The sequence below is a fragment of the Lucilia sericata genome, unplaced genomic scaffold (genome assembly GCF_015586225.1).
Source record: "Lucilia sericata isolate MDLA Ls3-8-SP2 unplaced genomic scaffold, ASM1558622v1 Contig002259F_arrow, whole genome shotgun sequence".
Lineage (NCBI taxonomy): Eukaryota > Metazoa > Arthropoda > Insecta > Diptera > Calliphoridae > Lucilia > Lucilia sericata.
The window spans coordinates 1-16,503 of NW_023996082.1; the positions used below are offsets into that span (position 1 = coordinate 1).

The following is a 16,503-nucleotide window of genomic DNA, read 5'->3' on the forward strand; positions in this document are numbered from 1 at the left end:
TGATCAGATTCTAAACAACTTTTTCTTAGAAAAGTTTATCAAATTCTGAACCATTTTATAAGAAAAGTTGACCAGAATCTCAACAACTATTTCTTAGAAAAATTAATCGGAATCTGAACTACTTATTCTTAGAAAAGTTAATCAGAATCTGAACAACTTATTCTTAGAAAAGTTGATCAGAATCTTAACAAACCTTTCATAGAAAAGTTGATCATTATCTGAAAAACTTTTTCTTAGAAAAGTTGATCAGAATCTGAACAACTTTTTCTTCGAAAAGTTGATCAGAATCTTAACATCTTTTTCTTAGAGAAGTTGATCAGAATCTGAACAACTTTTTCTTAAAAAAACTGATCAGGATTTGAACATATCTTTCTTATAAAGACGATCAGAATCAGAATAACTATTTCTTAGAAAAGTTAATCAGAATCTGAACAACTTTTTCTTAGAAAAGATGATCATGAACTGAACAACTTTTTCTTAGAAAAGTTGAACAGATTCGGAACAAATTTTTCTTTGAAACCGGTTCGGAACAACTTTTACTTTGGAATTTGATCAGAATCTGAACTACTTTTTCTTATAAAATATGATCATGAACTGAACAACTTTTTCTTAGAAAAGTTGAACAGATTCGGAACAACTTTTTCTGTGGAAAGTTGATCAGAATCTGAACAACATTTTCATAGAAAATATGATCATTATCTGATCAACTTTTTCATAGAAAAGTTGATCATTATCAGAATCTATCCAACTTCAGAAAAGTTAATCTAATTTAATAAATCTAATCTAAGAAAAAAGTTCCCAGAATCTGAACAATTTTTGAGCGAATTTTACTTTTAAGAATTAGTTTTCGTTTGGAGCGATTTTTCTATTTATTTCAGGTTATTCGATCTATATCACAATTCAAAAATATTTTATTAAAAGAATCCTTTAATTTATTATAAAATTTTTATTAATTTCATTTTTCAAATCAAGTTTTTATTTTAACTAAAACTTTTGTTTTTGCTTGACTTATATTTCTATTGATTTAAATTCTATTAAATGGCTTTTTTAAACGCGTAATAATTAGGCAGATTTATTGTTTTATTAAAGCAATTTTTTTTTGTTTTTAAATGTTTTTAATTAGTTTTATTTTAAGTATTAATATTTTATTTATACATTTTATTATTGTTAAAAAATGCCTGCCATTGTTTTTATTTATTGGTGTTTTTTTAAAACATTGTGAAAAAAACAAAATATTTATTTATACTAATCTAGTTTATCTCTTCTATGACATGCCTGGCTTTGTAAATCTTGCAAAAAAATGTATATACTTAACTGCCCACCCTGCCATGCCCACAAACTGCGCAACAAACAAATAAAAATATGAGCAAACTAGAAAATACTTACCAAAGTTATGCTACAAATAATGGATAAAAGCAGCAGCTAAAAATAGGCTATAGAAATGTTACAATTAAAAAACTAACTGCAATACAATAGTACAACCAATTTTAAACTAAAATATTTTTTATGATCCAAAAAAATCTATAAAATCTGAAATTTTATTGGAAAATTTTTAAAAATTTTGTATATTATTTATTTAAAACATTTAAATTTTTCTGCAATAGCCCGGTTTCAAACCTATTTCTTAAGTTTAATTTTTATTTTATTTAGTTTTTTATTTTAGATCTCGCTTTTTTAGTTAATTTGTGTTTTGCTTTATTTTAATTTATTTTTTTTTTTATAAATTTTTTTATTTCTTTTTTATCTATTTTTTTAACAGCTGAGTTTTTAATAAAAAAATGTTTCTTTAAAAATAATTCAAAATTTTGTTTGGCTTTTTTTTGCAAACGCGGCGCAATTGCTTTTTGTAGTGGCTTTTTATTGTTTAAATTTAATTTATTTATTTTTGCTATAGTTTTAAGTTTTATTATTAAATTTTGAATGAAAATTTATGTTTTGAAATTTTTGAAATAAAATTGTTGGTTTTAGTATTTTGAAAAAAAAAAACGCGTAAATTTGTTTATTATTTTCTTTGGACAAACTTTTGCTAACAAAATTTATTAATTTTAGTAAAAGAATTTTACAGATTTGTTTAAAAACAGAATGGTAAGTTTTAGTTTAAGAATATATTGCCATAAAATAATTTTTAAAATACTTATTAATTTAAAATTAAACTCCTTTTTTTAAGTTAAAAACTAAACCATTAAAAAAAACTCGTGTTATCTTAGCAGCAGCAGTATCTCTATTTGGAAATGTTAATCAAAATCTGTACAACTTTTCTTAGATAAATCAGATCAGAATCTAAACAACTTTTTCTGCGAAAAGTTGGCCATGATCTGAACAAATTTTTCTTAGAAAAGTTGATCATTATCTGAATTATTTTGTCACAGAAAAGTAGATCATTATCTGAACAACTTTTTCTTAGCGAAGTTGATCATTACGTAGATTATTATCTGAAGAGTTAATCATGATCTGAACAACATTTTCTAAGAAGAGTTGAACATGATCTGAATAACTTTTTCTTAGAGAAGTTGATGAGAATCGGAACATCTTTTTCATAGAAAAGTTGAGCAGAATCTGAACATTTTTTTCCTGGCAACGTTAATCATGATCTGAACAACTTTTTCTTAGAAAAGTTGAACATGATCTGAACAGAATCTGAAAATTTTTTTCCTGGCAACGTTAATCATGATCTGAACAACTTTTTCTAAGAAGAGTTGAACATGATCCGAACAACTTTTTCTTAGAAAGTTGATGAGAATCTGAACAACTTTTTCCTAGAAAAGTTGATCAGAATCTGAACAACTTTTTCTTAGAAAAGTTAAACATGATCTGAACAACTTTTTCTCATAAAAGTTAATCAGAATCTGAACTTTTTTTTAGAAAAGTTGAACAATTGCGGATAAAAAAGTTGATCATATTCTGAACAACTTTTTCTTAGAAAAGTTAATCATGATCTGAACAACTTTTTCTTAGAAAAGTTAAACATGATCTGAACAACTTTTTCTTAGAAAAGTTAAACATGATCTGAACAAGTTTTTCGTAGAAAAGTTAATCATGATCTGAACAACTTTTTTTTTAGAAAAGTTGACCGTGATATGAATAACTTTTTCTTAGAAAACTTGATCTGAATCTGAACAACTTTTTCTTAGAAAAGTTAATCATGATCTGAACAATTTTTTCTTAGAAAAATTGATCATCAGATCTGAAAAAAAAATTTTATCATAGAAAATTGTATCAGATTCTGAACAACTTTTTCTTAGAAAAGTTGATCAGAATCTGAACAAATTTTTCATAGAAAACCTTAACAATATCGAAACAACTTTTTCTTAAAAAAGTTGATCGTGATCTGAGCAACTTTTTCTTAAAAAAAAGTTGATCGTGATCTCAACAACTTTTTCTTAGCTGTTCGTGTAAAAAATTTTCCAAAAGCTTTATACAGCTCTTAAGATTCTAAAAAAACATCGATAAATTTTCAAAAAAAAACTTTGAAAATCATTTCTAAGTATTTAGGAAGTTCTTAAAAATCCTCATAAAAGCTTTTAAAAAGCTTCAAAAAGTTGTCACATTCATCAAGCTTTAGAAAGTTGCCGAAAAGTTTTAGGTTAGTTTTTCAAAAAGCTTTAAGAAGTTCGCAAGTTGCTAGGAGAACCTCCTACAAAACTTTAAATAGATTATTTAGCTTTCCTTAAGCTTTCTGAAGTTTTTGAAAGCTTTTGAAAAGTTCACAAAGTCAATCGTAAACTCCTGCGAAATTTAAACATTGAATTTTTTGTACTTTTGTATAAATCGATAATCGAAATTTTAGAAAAATTACATTTTATTACAATATCAAAATTTTATCAATAACGCAATTTTCATCGAAAAATTTCATCAAAATTTAAATTTTAAACGAAAATAAATTTTTATATATACATAAATCTATATTTTTCAAAAATTTAAAAATTTTATCGTTAAAACAAATTTTCTTTGAAGTTAAACTTTTTAAACATTTCAATAAATTTTAAATTTTATAAAATTTTTTATTCAAATATCAATCATTTTCAAAATGTCTCTTAAATTCTACAGCATACTTAAAGGGAGTTAATTATATACAATATTTATAGCATTCGCTCTCTCTCTCTCTCTCTCGGTTAACCTTAACGTTCTCACTTATAAGGTTTGGGTGTCGGCGGCTCTTCTCTCCCTACACTCTTGGGAGAACTTAAAACAAATGTAGCTGTCAAGACCTCACCGTTGTCATCGATAAATGTTTTCGTATAATGACCATTTCTCGAGGTGATATCGAACTTGGTTAAACCCAAAAGAGCTAAAAATTCCGAAATGGGACTTAGTTGTGGATGTAATGGAGCCAGGGGGCTGAAGGAGGTTATTGGTCGTGAATTATATGAATTATATATGTGTTTAGCCACCTGTGATGTTTGTGGTTTATATTGATGCTTTGGGGGGGGTTGTTGTGGTTGTGGTTCTTGAGGAGCTGTTGGTGTGGGTACTGTATTCACCTTATAGGTGGTGGTTATAATACGACCATCGGGTTCAGTGCGTGTCTTAGTTATGGTATCACCATCGATATTTGTTATGTCATCGGGACTTATACCGGCTCTTCTTAGAACTTCTTGCATTTGTGGATCTAAATCTTGAATGGTAGGTTTTTCGGGTCCTATATGGGTTTTCGAGAAGGTGCGTATATTGGTCTCCACCTTGGGAGTATAGACCTCAATATCTTCCTCTATGGGATGTTTATTTTCAATTTTTAAAACGGGAGCTGTTAAAGGACGGGGCGTGAGGTGAGGTGGTAGATTTTTTAATACCGATTCATTGGCAGGTTTACCATTGTGAAAAACTTCCACTACTGGTAAATCATCGATATTGATAACCTTGGGTTGTTGGGTAGTGGTCAACGATGGTGTCGTTGGTACCTTAGCCGTGGTTGTAGTTGAGGTTGGAGCTCTATTTGAGGGTGGTCCATATTGGGATTTAAGAAAATCATCTAAACTTGGCAAAGGCTTATGAACTTTCGGTTTAACAGTTGTGGTAGTTGTTGAGGTGGTAGTACTAGCGGTTGTGGTGGGATGTGTGGGAAATTGTGGCCAGTCCCAAGTTTTTGGTGTCCACGACTCAAATTGTTTCTTGGTAGTAGTCTCTACTTCAGGATCTTCTACCACCACCCAATCGTCTTCAGTATCATCGGGATCTGCCGTATCCCAGGGATGAGCAAAAGCAGAGTCATCTATAGTGGGCCAATTAATATCACCTATAGAGGGATATTTGGGTTTGTGATTAAAATCCGTGGGCTGTGGGTTATTGGAGGTGGTGTGTACTACACGTTTTTCACCATTAGGTGTATAATAAGTTCTAGTACTGGTGCGGGTATTAAAGTTAGAGGGAGTGTGTTGCACAGGTGCGAAATGTGTTTCAGGTTGTGTTATCTCAGGATCCGAAGACCATGATGTTACCGTCCTCCTCTCACCATTAGGTCCCGTAAAGGTGCGTGTAATAGTTCTGTGTGAGGTTCTCGTTGGTGGTTTAGGTGCTGCTGGTGTCTCTTCAGGCCATGAAGGAAAAGGTTTACTAAACCAATCCCCCGTTAAATCATCCGTATCCAAAACAGTTGATGCCTTTGGTTTACTCAAACCAATAGTTTGTGTCACTTTACTGCCATCGCTATCGGTAAAGGTACGTGTTATGGTACCGGTGGGTGAATTTTTCAATTCATCTATAGGTATTGTGTCCGGTACATTTTCCGAATTGTATACATAACTTTTTCTTTGAGTTATAAGCGATTTACTAGATATACTGCCATCAGGTTCTAGCTTATAAGTAGTCGTTTTGGTGAGACCATTAGGTGTCGTTGTTGTTCTGGTGACGGGTTGTTTGGTGCGTAATAATTCGGCAACGGCTTCACCATCCATGCCACGTTTTATGGCAGCCTCAATAATCATTTGATCCCTTGAGGGTTGGGTGGGCGAACCGAAATCAATGGTTTCAGCATCCGGATGGCCATAGAAGGCTAAGGCACAGGTTAGAAGCTGAAATGAAAAAGTAGAGAATATTTTTTAAGTTTCTAAGACAAAAGCTCTAAAGCTTTATATAGCTTTTTAGTCAACATATGTTACTTTAACAAAACTTTTTAAAAAGCTTTCCAAAAAACCTTAGGAATCCTTATAAGTCTCATGTTTAGAAAGATATGTAGCAAACTTGGTGAAACTTTTTAAAAGCTTTAGAAATATATTAAATATCCAATTGTCTTAAATAACTTTTTCAGCCTTAATAAAGCTTTATAATGCTTGATAATGTTAAACTTGTTGAGCTTTATGAATTTTCAAAAAATCTTTTCATATCTTTGAAACACTTTCACAAACATGTTCAAAAGCTTTTGGTAGTTATTTCATACTTAGAAGGAGCTTCGTAAAGCTTTAAAAGAAAAACTTAAGAATATATTTGAAAAATATTTAATTTTTAAAAAATCTTAAAACAAAAGCTTAATGAAAACAGCGTCCAGTGTTTTTAAGCTTTAAGAGATTTTTAGAAAATTATCTGGACAAAACTTCAAACATTTTATACTTTATAATGAAAAGCTTTAAGAGTTCTACAAAAGTTTAAGTATAACAAAAGCTATGGATGCTTTTAAACGTATTTTTGTTAATGTTCATTTAAACATTATTTAAATTATATTTTAATATAATGGAATTTTAAAATTTTCTGAAGTTTCTCCAAAGGATTTGTAAAGCTCTAAGAAGATTTATAAAGCTTTTTGAATGATTAGAAAAACATAAAATTTTCTTCAAGCTTTTAAGGCTTGGCTTTGTTAACATTTTTGAAGCTTTTTTGAAGTAATTTTACAAAGGTATTGGAAAGCATTAAGAAATTATTGGGAGAAAGCTTTTGCACAGTTATATATAGATAGACAGTTATAGATATACTTTGGAAAGTTTCTATAACCTTTATAAAATGTTTAATTTAATTTTACAAAGGTATTGGAAAGCATTAAGAAAGTATTGGGAGAAAGCTTTTGCACAGTTATATATAGATAGACAGTTATATATATACTTTGGAAAGTTTCTATAAGCTTTATAAAATATTTAAACGATTTTAGAAAACTTTAAAAAGCTTTAAGAAAAGCTTTTATTAAAGGTTTTGAAAGACTTTAAACGTTTTTTAAGTGTTTTTTGTTCTACATTAAATGAAGATGTTTTATGTTTGCATTTTATACTTTATAATGAAAAGCTTTAAGATTTCTAAAAAAGTTTATGTATAACAAAAGCTCTGGATGCTTTAAAAAGTATTTTAGTTAATGTACATTTCTACATTATTTAAATTATATTTGAATATAAAGGAATTTTATAGCTTAACGAACAAGTGTTAAAGCTTTAAAGATTTTATAAAAGTTCAGGAAGTTTTTTAATATTTATAAAGCTTTTAATATGTTTCATATGTTTGAATCAAATGCTTAGATTTAGGCGTAAGGTTCATAAAATTAAGTAGTTTTTCGAATAGAAAGTTTTAAGGATCTGTTAAAGGGTTTTAAACTTCTACTTTCAAGCTTCAGTTAGAAGGTACGGAAGCTTTTTTTTACTATGAAGCTCTAAACAATTCACTCTACATTAATAAAATGAAGCTTTTTCATGTGTAAGTTTATAGCCATGTCTTAGTATTAGAACGATATGATGGTATTGTATACATTGTGGTCAAAAGCTTTAGTCAAGTCTTTAGTTTCCTGCCTTTTTGGAAGAAAGGCTTTAAAGCTTTTGCAAAAACCTTAAGATCAAACAAATATTTTTCATTTTTGAAATGATTTCATTAAATATTTTCTTTACATAAATTTTTTTGTTTATTTTTCTACAAAATTTATTTGACGATTAAATATAGTTCAAGGTCAAGGTCTAACAGGAATAAATACAGAATTATCTCTAAAGCTTCATTTGGTTTTGCATTAGACAGCTTGACTCTTTTCACGTTGGGGTTTAAATGGAGATAATGTTAGGCTTGGTAATTTTTGTTCGAATATTTCCGGCGAATTTTATTTTCTTTTGAATGAATAATGAAACATTTTTATAATTTATTATTTCTTTTCGTTTAAAAAAAATTTAAAAATTATATAACTTTGGAAGAAATTGTAAGGTTTCGGGCAAATATAGGTGAATTTATTAGAAATTTTATGTTCTTGTTAATATCGTTTTTAAAAGTTTTTCATAAAGTTTTGACATTTAACAGGTTTTGAAACTATAATCTCTGCTTTAATATTAGTTAATATTTAAAATTTTTGAAATGGATGAAAAAATTCCAATAATTTGATTTCTTGACTTAACAGGTTTTGTAACTAAGTCCTTTGTTTGACTGTTAACTGTTTTTGCGCAGTATTTTTTTTTTTTTTAATTTTCAAAATGTTTATATAAAATTCACTATCAGTTAAAGTTTTTATTCAACTTATTTGAACAATTTTTTTTTTTAATTTTTAAAAAATTACATAGATTTTTTTAGTAATTTTATGAAAATTTTGTATAATTTCTTCATTTTATCAGTTTTTATTTTTCACTTTAAATATTTTTTAATAATTTTATTCATTTTAGCACAAATTTTTTATTAAATTGTTTTTTATACCTGTATCACTAATATTATTTTAAAAACATGTTGCATAGTTCCCATTTTTAATAAAAATTTTTTTCAAAATTTATTTTCTTCAATAATATTTTTTCTATTTTTCTCGGTTTGCTGTTACTTTCTCGACAGTTGTTTAAAAACTGAAAACATTTTAATCAACTACAAATTATTTCTATACAATTTAGACAAAATTTTTTCTTATTAAAAGATTACAAAAATCACCAAATGAAACACAGTTTTAAAACTGCCGCTACTGATAAGCGCCTGTTGTTTAGAGTATATGAAATCCAAATACCTAGAAACGATTTTTTTCAAAAATAATAATTAATGAGGTTATCTATGTTCAATAATATTATGAGATTTACAAAAAAAAAAACATCTCTTTTGCTCTCCTAAATAATAATGTCTAGCATAACCCAGCAAACAGTGCTTCAAACAAATATTTCTTCAATCTCTTTTTAAATTTCAGGAATACTTCTTTTGTGTGATCTACCCTAATAAAACTTTCTTATAAATCGTACTGTTCATTGGGTTATTGATTATATATTTTGGTCATATGCTATTTGCGTTGTTGTGTTTTTTTTTTTTCATCAAAAGAATATATTAATCATTCTGAACATCTTTACCTGATGAATTGTGGACTACAACAATTTTTTTGTTTATTTTTGTTTAAAATATGACATAAGCTTGAAATCAATTAAATTTATTTATTGTTGTTGTTTGAAGAATATTAAGAACAGCTTTTCTTAGGAAGACAGACAGACTTAGATAGACAGATAGACAGACAGACAGACTTAGACAGACAGACATACATACAGATACACAGACAGATAGACAGACAAATAAACAAACAGATAGACAAACAGACAGATAGACAGACAGACATACAGGTAGACAGACATGATAAGAAAGATGGCTTAAATAGAAGACATTGATAAAACCAGAGCAGCGTTTTTAAAGAAAAGAGTGATTGGAAACTACGAAAACTTTCGGACTGTAATCCAAAATTTGTAGACATTTAATAAGTCTTCATATGCTACAATTTCTATTTTGAAAGCCTGAAAACAAATTCATGATTAAATAATTTATTCATTTAAAATAGAGTTAAGTATTAGTCAGATTTGTTTGTTTTAATTAAAAACACGTTTAGGTAATACCCAATAACGTAGAAAAGAAAGATCAACGAAATAAACAAAACAACAAGAAATCATTAAAAAGAAAATAATAACAATAATTTATGGAATTATTTAAATATAAAAAATAAAAATATCTGCAAAATATAACAATAAGAAAGTTATGAATGAATCATAGAAAATTAATAAGAATTGAATCAAGAAGATAAATAAATAAAAAACTTAAAAAAGTTATAATATTATAAATAATAACATTATAAAGTTATAAAGTTATAAAATGATAAAGTTATAAAGTTATAAAGTTATAAAGTTATAAAATGATAAAGTTATAAAGTTATAAATTTATAAAGTTATAAAGTTATAAAGTATAAAGTTATAAGTTAAAGTTATCATGATCCCGTTCTCCCGTTCTCCCGTTCTCCCGTTCTCCCGTTCTCCCGTTCTCCTTCTCCCGTTCTCCCGTTCTCCCGTTCTCCCGTTCTCCCGTTCTCCCGTTCTCCCGTTCTCCCGTTCTCCCCTTCTCCCGTTCTCCCGTTCTCCCGTCCTGCCTTTCTGCCCCCCTCCTCCGCCCCCTCTCCTCCTTTTCCTTCCGTCCCTCTGCTCCTTTCTTCGCCCTTTGCCTCCCCCTCCTTTTGCCTCTTTCCTCCTTTTTCCCCTCCCCCCTTCTTTTGTTCTCCCCCTTTCTGCTTCCCCCCCCCCTCCTCCTTTTTTGTTCTCTATTTTTTTCCCTTTCCCCTTTTTCGATTTTTTTTTTCTCTTTTTTCCTCGTAATAATTCCGTTAGTTTGCATATTTTCTTCATTTTAGCCTAATTGTTTTCTGCTTATATACACGCTCCTTTTTCAAATATAAGAACCCAAAAGGACTACTAGAAGGGAGAAAGGGAACATCAACAAGGAATATAAAAATCGAAAAATTCTTTAAATGAGAAAGAAATTCATTAGTATTACAACTGGTAGATGAAGAGAAATCATTTAAAAAGCAACCAACCCCCTTTTCTTCTATGAGTATAGTTGGAGTTGATGGCTGATACTTATTTTTTAGCAGTTCTATTTCTTATTGTTTTTTTCTCAACTTTTTTTTTTTCAAAACAACTACACGTTACTGCTAGTACTCAACAAAATTGCAATTTTCCTTATGAATTTTTTTGTTTTGTTGCTTTTTTCCCATTTTTGTTGTTACTGTAGCTTAAACTTGCATTTGTTTGTTTCCTCTAGAATAACTTCGATTTTTTCTTCTTCGGTTTTGTGTATGTCGACGTTAGATGTGGTGGGTAAGGAATGAAAATAAAAAAAACAAAATTTTGCTAGAAATGAGAACCCCGGGTAGCAATTGTAGTAGACAAGCTATAGAATGAAAGCACCATAGTCGTAATGGCTGCCTAGAAGTACCTCTAGTTGTAAGAAAAGAAACAAATATTGAAAAGGCTACAGTGGGTAACAAAAGTGACGGGATGGAAGACTATCGTCTTGACTATAGACCAGTCTATCCACTTGACTATAGACCAGAAAATAGCCTTGACTATAGACCAGTCTATAGTCTTGACTATAAACCAGTCTATAGTCTTGACTATAAACCAGTCTTTAGTCTTGACTATAAACCAGTCTCTAGTCTTGACTATAGACCAGTCTCTAGTCTTGACTATAGACCAATCTATAGTCTTGACTATAGACCAGTCTATAGTCTTAACTATAGACCAGTCTATAGTCTTGACTATAGACCAGTCTATAGTCGTGACTATAGACCAGTCTATAGTCTTGACTATAGACCAGTCTATAGTCTTGACTATAGACCAGTCTATAGTCTTGACTATAGACCAGTCTATAGTCTTGACTATAGACCAGTCTATAGTCTTGACTATAGACAAATCTATAGTATTGACCATAGACCGGTCTATAGTCTTGACTATAGACCAGTCTATAGTCTTGACTATACACCAGTTTATAGTCTTGACTATAGACCGGTCTATAGTCTTGACCAGTCTATAGTCTTGACTATACACCAGTCTATAATCTTGACTATAGACCACTCTTTAGTCTTGACTATAAAACAGTCTATAGTTTTGACTATAGACCAGTCTATAGTCTTGACTATAAAACAGTCTATAGTCTTGACTATAGACCAGTCTTTAGTCTTGACTATAGACCAGTCTTTAGTCTTGACTATAGACCAGTCTATAGTCTTGACTATAGACCAGTCTATAGTCTTGACTATAGACCAGTCTATAGTCTTGACTATAGACCAGTCTATAGTCTTGACTATAAAACAGTCTATAGTCTTGACTATATACCAGTCTATAGTCTTGACTATAGACCAGTCTATAGTCTTGACTATAAAACAGTCTATAGTCTTGACTATAGACCAGTCTATAGTCTTGACTATAAAACAGTCTATAGTCTTGACTATAAAACAGTCTATAGTCTTGACTATAGACCAGTCTATAGTCTTGACTATAAAACAGTCTATAGTCTTGACTATACACCAGTTTATAGTCTTGACTATAGACCGGTCTATAGTCTTCACTATAGACTAGTCTATAGTCTTGACTATAAAACAGTCTATAGTTTTGACTATAGACCAGTCTATAGTCTTGACTATAAAACAGTCTATAGTCTTTACTATAGACCACTCTATAGTCTTGACTATAGACCAGTCTATAGTCTTGACTATACACCAGTTTATAGTCTTGACTATAGACCGGTCTATAGTCTTGACCAGTCTATAGTCTTGACTATACACCAGTCTATAATCTTGACTATAGACCACTCTATAGTCTTGACTATAGACCAGTCTATAGTCTTCACTATAGACCAGTCTATAGTCTTCACTATAGACCAGTCTATAGTCTTGACTATAAAACAGTCTATAGTTTTGACTATAGACCAGTCTATAGTCTTGACTATAAAACAGTCTATAGTCTTGACTATAGACCAGTCTATAGTCTTGACTATAAAACAGTCTATAGTCTTGACTATAGACCAGTCTTTAGTCTTGACTATAGACCAGTCTTTAGTCTTGACTATAGACCAGTCTATAGTCTTGACTATAGACCACTCTATAGTCTTGACAATAAACCAGTCTATAGTCTTGACTATAGACCAGTTTATAGTCTTGATTATAGACCAGTCTATAGTCTTGACTATAGACCAGTTTGTAGTCTTGATTATAGACCAGTTTATAATCTTGACTATGGACCAGTCTATAGTCTTGACTATAGACTTGTCTAAAGACTAGATTATAGATCATTCTATAGACCATTCTATAGTCTTGTATATAGACCATTCTAGAATCTTGACGAGTCTATATTCTTGACTACAGACCAGTCTATAGTCTAGTCTGACATTACTTATTATTATTTTCACAACAATCTGGAACACCACTTTCATAACCCACTGTATTCAATACCAATTTTTACCATTAGACAAGTAGTTTTTATAGATATGAGTACATCTTGCAAACAAACAGACAACAACCAGCTGAAAAAAACCCTGACTGACTGCTAGAACTGACTATATCTTGTGTGTGTGTGTGTGTGTGTGTTTGTGCAAAAGGCAATAGGAAGAAAGGACGTAACAAAAAAAAAACATCTAGAGTTTCTTTAATAGAAAAAAGGGTGCCCTTGTCTTAAAACTGCAGCAACAACAATTACAAAAAAAGCAAAAAAACTACAAGAAATTTTATACAACTACAGAAAAATTCAGTTTTTTCCCCGAACAAATGATGATGAAGACAAACAAAATGGTAGAAGAAGCAGTTGCGAAAAAAATTTGTATAGAAAGAAACTAAGGAACCAAAAATGAAAAAAGAATGATTCTAACAAAAAATCCACTGGGTGGGTGTTTTACATCTACATCTTGTTATCAGTAGGAGTAATGGTTACATACGTTGGCTTCCTTAATATCAAGAGTTCATTTAGTTGGTAAAATGATTTTTTTTCTAGTTATTCACGTCTATTTCGCTTCCAATGGTTCTAACTATCTATAGGTTTTTTTTCTGAGAAGAAGAAAAAAAATTGAAATCCTTTAGTAGAGGACCGTGCTGTTGTAAGGCTAAAAATGAAATGTTATTTGGCTTAAAAAAAAGCAAAGAAACTAAGAAAATAGAAGGGAAATACTAAAGTTTGATGAACAAAAACGAAGTACGAAGGATTTTAAATTAAGGACCTAGTATAACAAAAGCAACTCGGTCAAATTGAAAGGAAGTTCAAAAATAGTTTGAATTTAATTTTGATAATTCGAATTTTCTCAAACGAACAGAAAACCATTCATCATAAACTGATAACTTGTTTTAGGGAATTATACATTTCAGGTTTGATAACCTTTCCTAAGGAAATATTTAGGGTCATGACTATGGATCTATCTATAGTTTAGACTATAGAAAAGTCTATTGTTTGGACTGAACTATAGAACAGTCTATAGTCTGGACTATCAAACAGTCTATAGTCTGGACTATAAAAGAGTGTACAGTCTGGACTATAGAAAAGTCTATAGTCTGGACTATATAACAGTCTATAGTCTGGACTATATAACAGTCTATAGTCTGGACTATAGAACAGTCTATAGTCTGGACTATAGAACAGTCTATAGTCTGGACTATAGAACAGTCTATAGTCTGGACTATAGAACAGTCTATAGTCTGGACTATAGAACAGTCTATAGTCTGGACTATAGAACAGTTTATAGTCTGGACTATAGAACAGTCTATAGTCTGGACTATAGAACAGTTTATAGTTCGGAATATATAACAGTCTATAGTCTGGACTATAGAACAGTCTATAGTCTGAAGTATAGAACAGTCTATAGTCTGGACTATAGAACAGTCTATAGCCTGGACTATAAAACAATCTATAGTCAGGACTATAGAACAGTTTACAATCTCGATTATAAAACAAACTATAAAACAGTCTAAATTCTGGACCATAGAACAGTCTAAATTCTGGACCATAGAACAGTCTAAATTTTGGACCATAGAACAGTTCATAGTCTGGACCATAGAACAGTCTATAGTCTGGACTATAGAACAGTCTATAGTCTGGACTATAGGACAGTCTATAGTCTGGACTATAGGACAGTCTATAGTCTGTACTATGGGACAGTCTATAGTCTGGACTATAGGACAGTCTATAGTCTGGACTATAGAACAGTCTATAGTATGGACTATGGAACAGTTTATACTCTGGACTATAGAACAGTCTATAGTGTGGACTATAGAACAATCTATAGGCTGGACTATAGAACAGTCTATAGTATGGACTATGGAACAGTTTATACTCTGGACTATAGAACAGTCTATAGTGTGGACTATAGAACAATCTATAGGCTGGACTATAGAACAGTATATAGTCCGGACTATAGAATAGTCTATAGTCTAGACTATAGAACAATCTATAGTCAGGACTATAGAAGAGTTTACAGTCTCGAATATAAAAAAACCAGTCTATAGTCTGGATTATATAAGAGTCTATAGTCTGAACTATAGAACAGTTTATAGTCTGGACTATAGAACAGTCTATAGTATAGACTATGGACTATAGTCTGGACTATAGTCTGGACTATAGAACAGTCTATAGTCTGGACTATAGAACAGTCTACAGTCTGGACTATAGAACAGTCTATAGTCTGGACTATAGAACAGTCTATAGTATGGACTATGGAACAGTTTATACTCTGGACTATAGAACAGTCTATAGTCTGGACTATGGAACAATCTATAGGCTGAACTATAGAACAGTCTATAGTCCGGACTATAGAATAATCTATAGTCTGAACTATTGAACAGTCTATAGTCTGGACTATAGAACAGTCTATAGTCTGGACTATAGAACAGTCTATAGTCGGGACTGTAGAACAGTCTAGAGTCTGGACTATAGAACAGTCTATAGTCTGGACTATAAAACAGTCTATAGTCCGGACTATAAAACAGTCTATAGTCTGGACTATAGAACAGTCTATAGTCTGGACTATAGAACAGTCTATAGTCTGAACTATAGAACAATCTATAGTCTGGACTATAGAACAGTCTATAGTCTGGACTATAGAACAGTCTATAGTCTGGACTATAGAACAGTCTATAGTCTGGACTATAGAACAGTCTATAGTCTGGACTATAGAACAGTCTATAGTCTGGACTATAAAAGAGTCTATAGTCTGTACTATAGAACATTCTAAAGTCTGGATTATAGAAGAGTCTATAATCTGGTATAAATAAATCCTTATGAATATCCCCTTATTATTAAAGCATCTTAAAAAAGATTAAAAGCTGCAAACAAGCATAACTACCTAGTTTTAAATATTTTAACTCCCCAACAAAGTTTCTCCAGTTATTTCTGGCAAAATGTGAAAAAAAATCATTCGTAAATAATGAAGAACTTAATAAAGTTGTAAATTTTTCTACAGCATAAAAAATTCATCTATAGTATGCGTGCTATTTTCTCAATTTGCTAAAATAGTCATAATTACATCAAATGTTTTTTGTTTTTTTTTTCCTCTTTAGAAAAACATGACAGTTTTCCCTTTACAAATCTTAAAATGATTACCAAAAACACTTGTGACAAATAAAAGCAAGAAAAAAATATTAAAAATCACCATTAAATCGTTTTTGCTCTCTATTGAACGCCTAAATGTAGACACCCACAAATATGCCAAATATTTTTATATGTATATGGTTTATAAACGCTGAACGAACACCTTTACATTGATGTTTGTGTGTGCTTTTTTTCTATCTTCTTTTTAACAGTTTGTTTATTTGTTGGAATGAATGAATGACTTGCATTCATATTTCGTATCCTTGTT

General features: G+C 30.3%; 1 protein-coding gene across 1 annotated transcript; it reads right to left on the bottom strand.

Annotated features, from left to right (window-relative positions):
- Positions 1-3,980: 3,980 nt before the first annotated feature.
- On the bottom strand, positions 3,981-8,741 carry LOC119613710 (proteoglycan 4-like). The gene is made up of 2 exons (XM_037969743.1): positions 8,581-8,741; positions 3,981-6,008 (listed from the first exon to the last, which is right to left on the bottom strand). Exons 1-2 carry the CDS (start codon positions 8,623-8,625, stop codon positions 4,128-4,130), a joined length of 1,926 nt encoding a protein of 641 aa, XP_037825671.1. The 5' UTR covers positions 8,626-8,741; the 3' UTR covers positions 3,981-4,127.
- Positions 8,742-16,503: the final 7,762 nt, after the last annotated feature.

Excerpts from the sequence above, each read along its gene's own strand:
- LOC119613710 (XM_037969743.1), bottom strand. The coding sequence starts at position 8,625 with ATGGGAACTATGCAACATGTTTTTAAAATAATATTAGTGATACAG. Across the intron at positions 6,009-8,580 it reads AAATAATATTAGTGATACAG|CTTCTAACCTGTGCCTTAGC; the intron begins GTATAAAAAACA and ends TTTTCATTTCAG.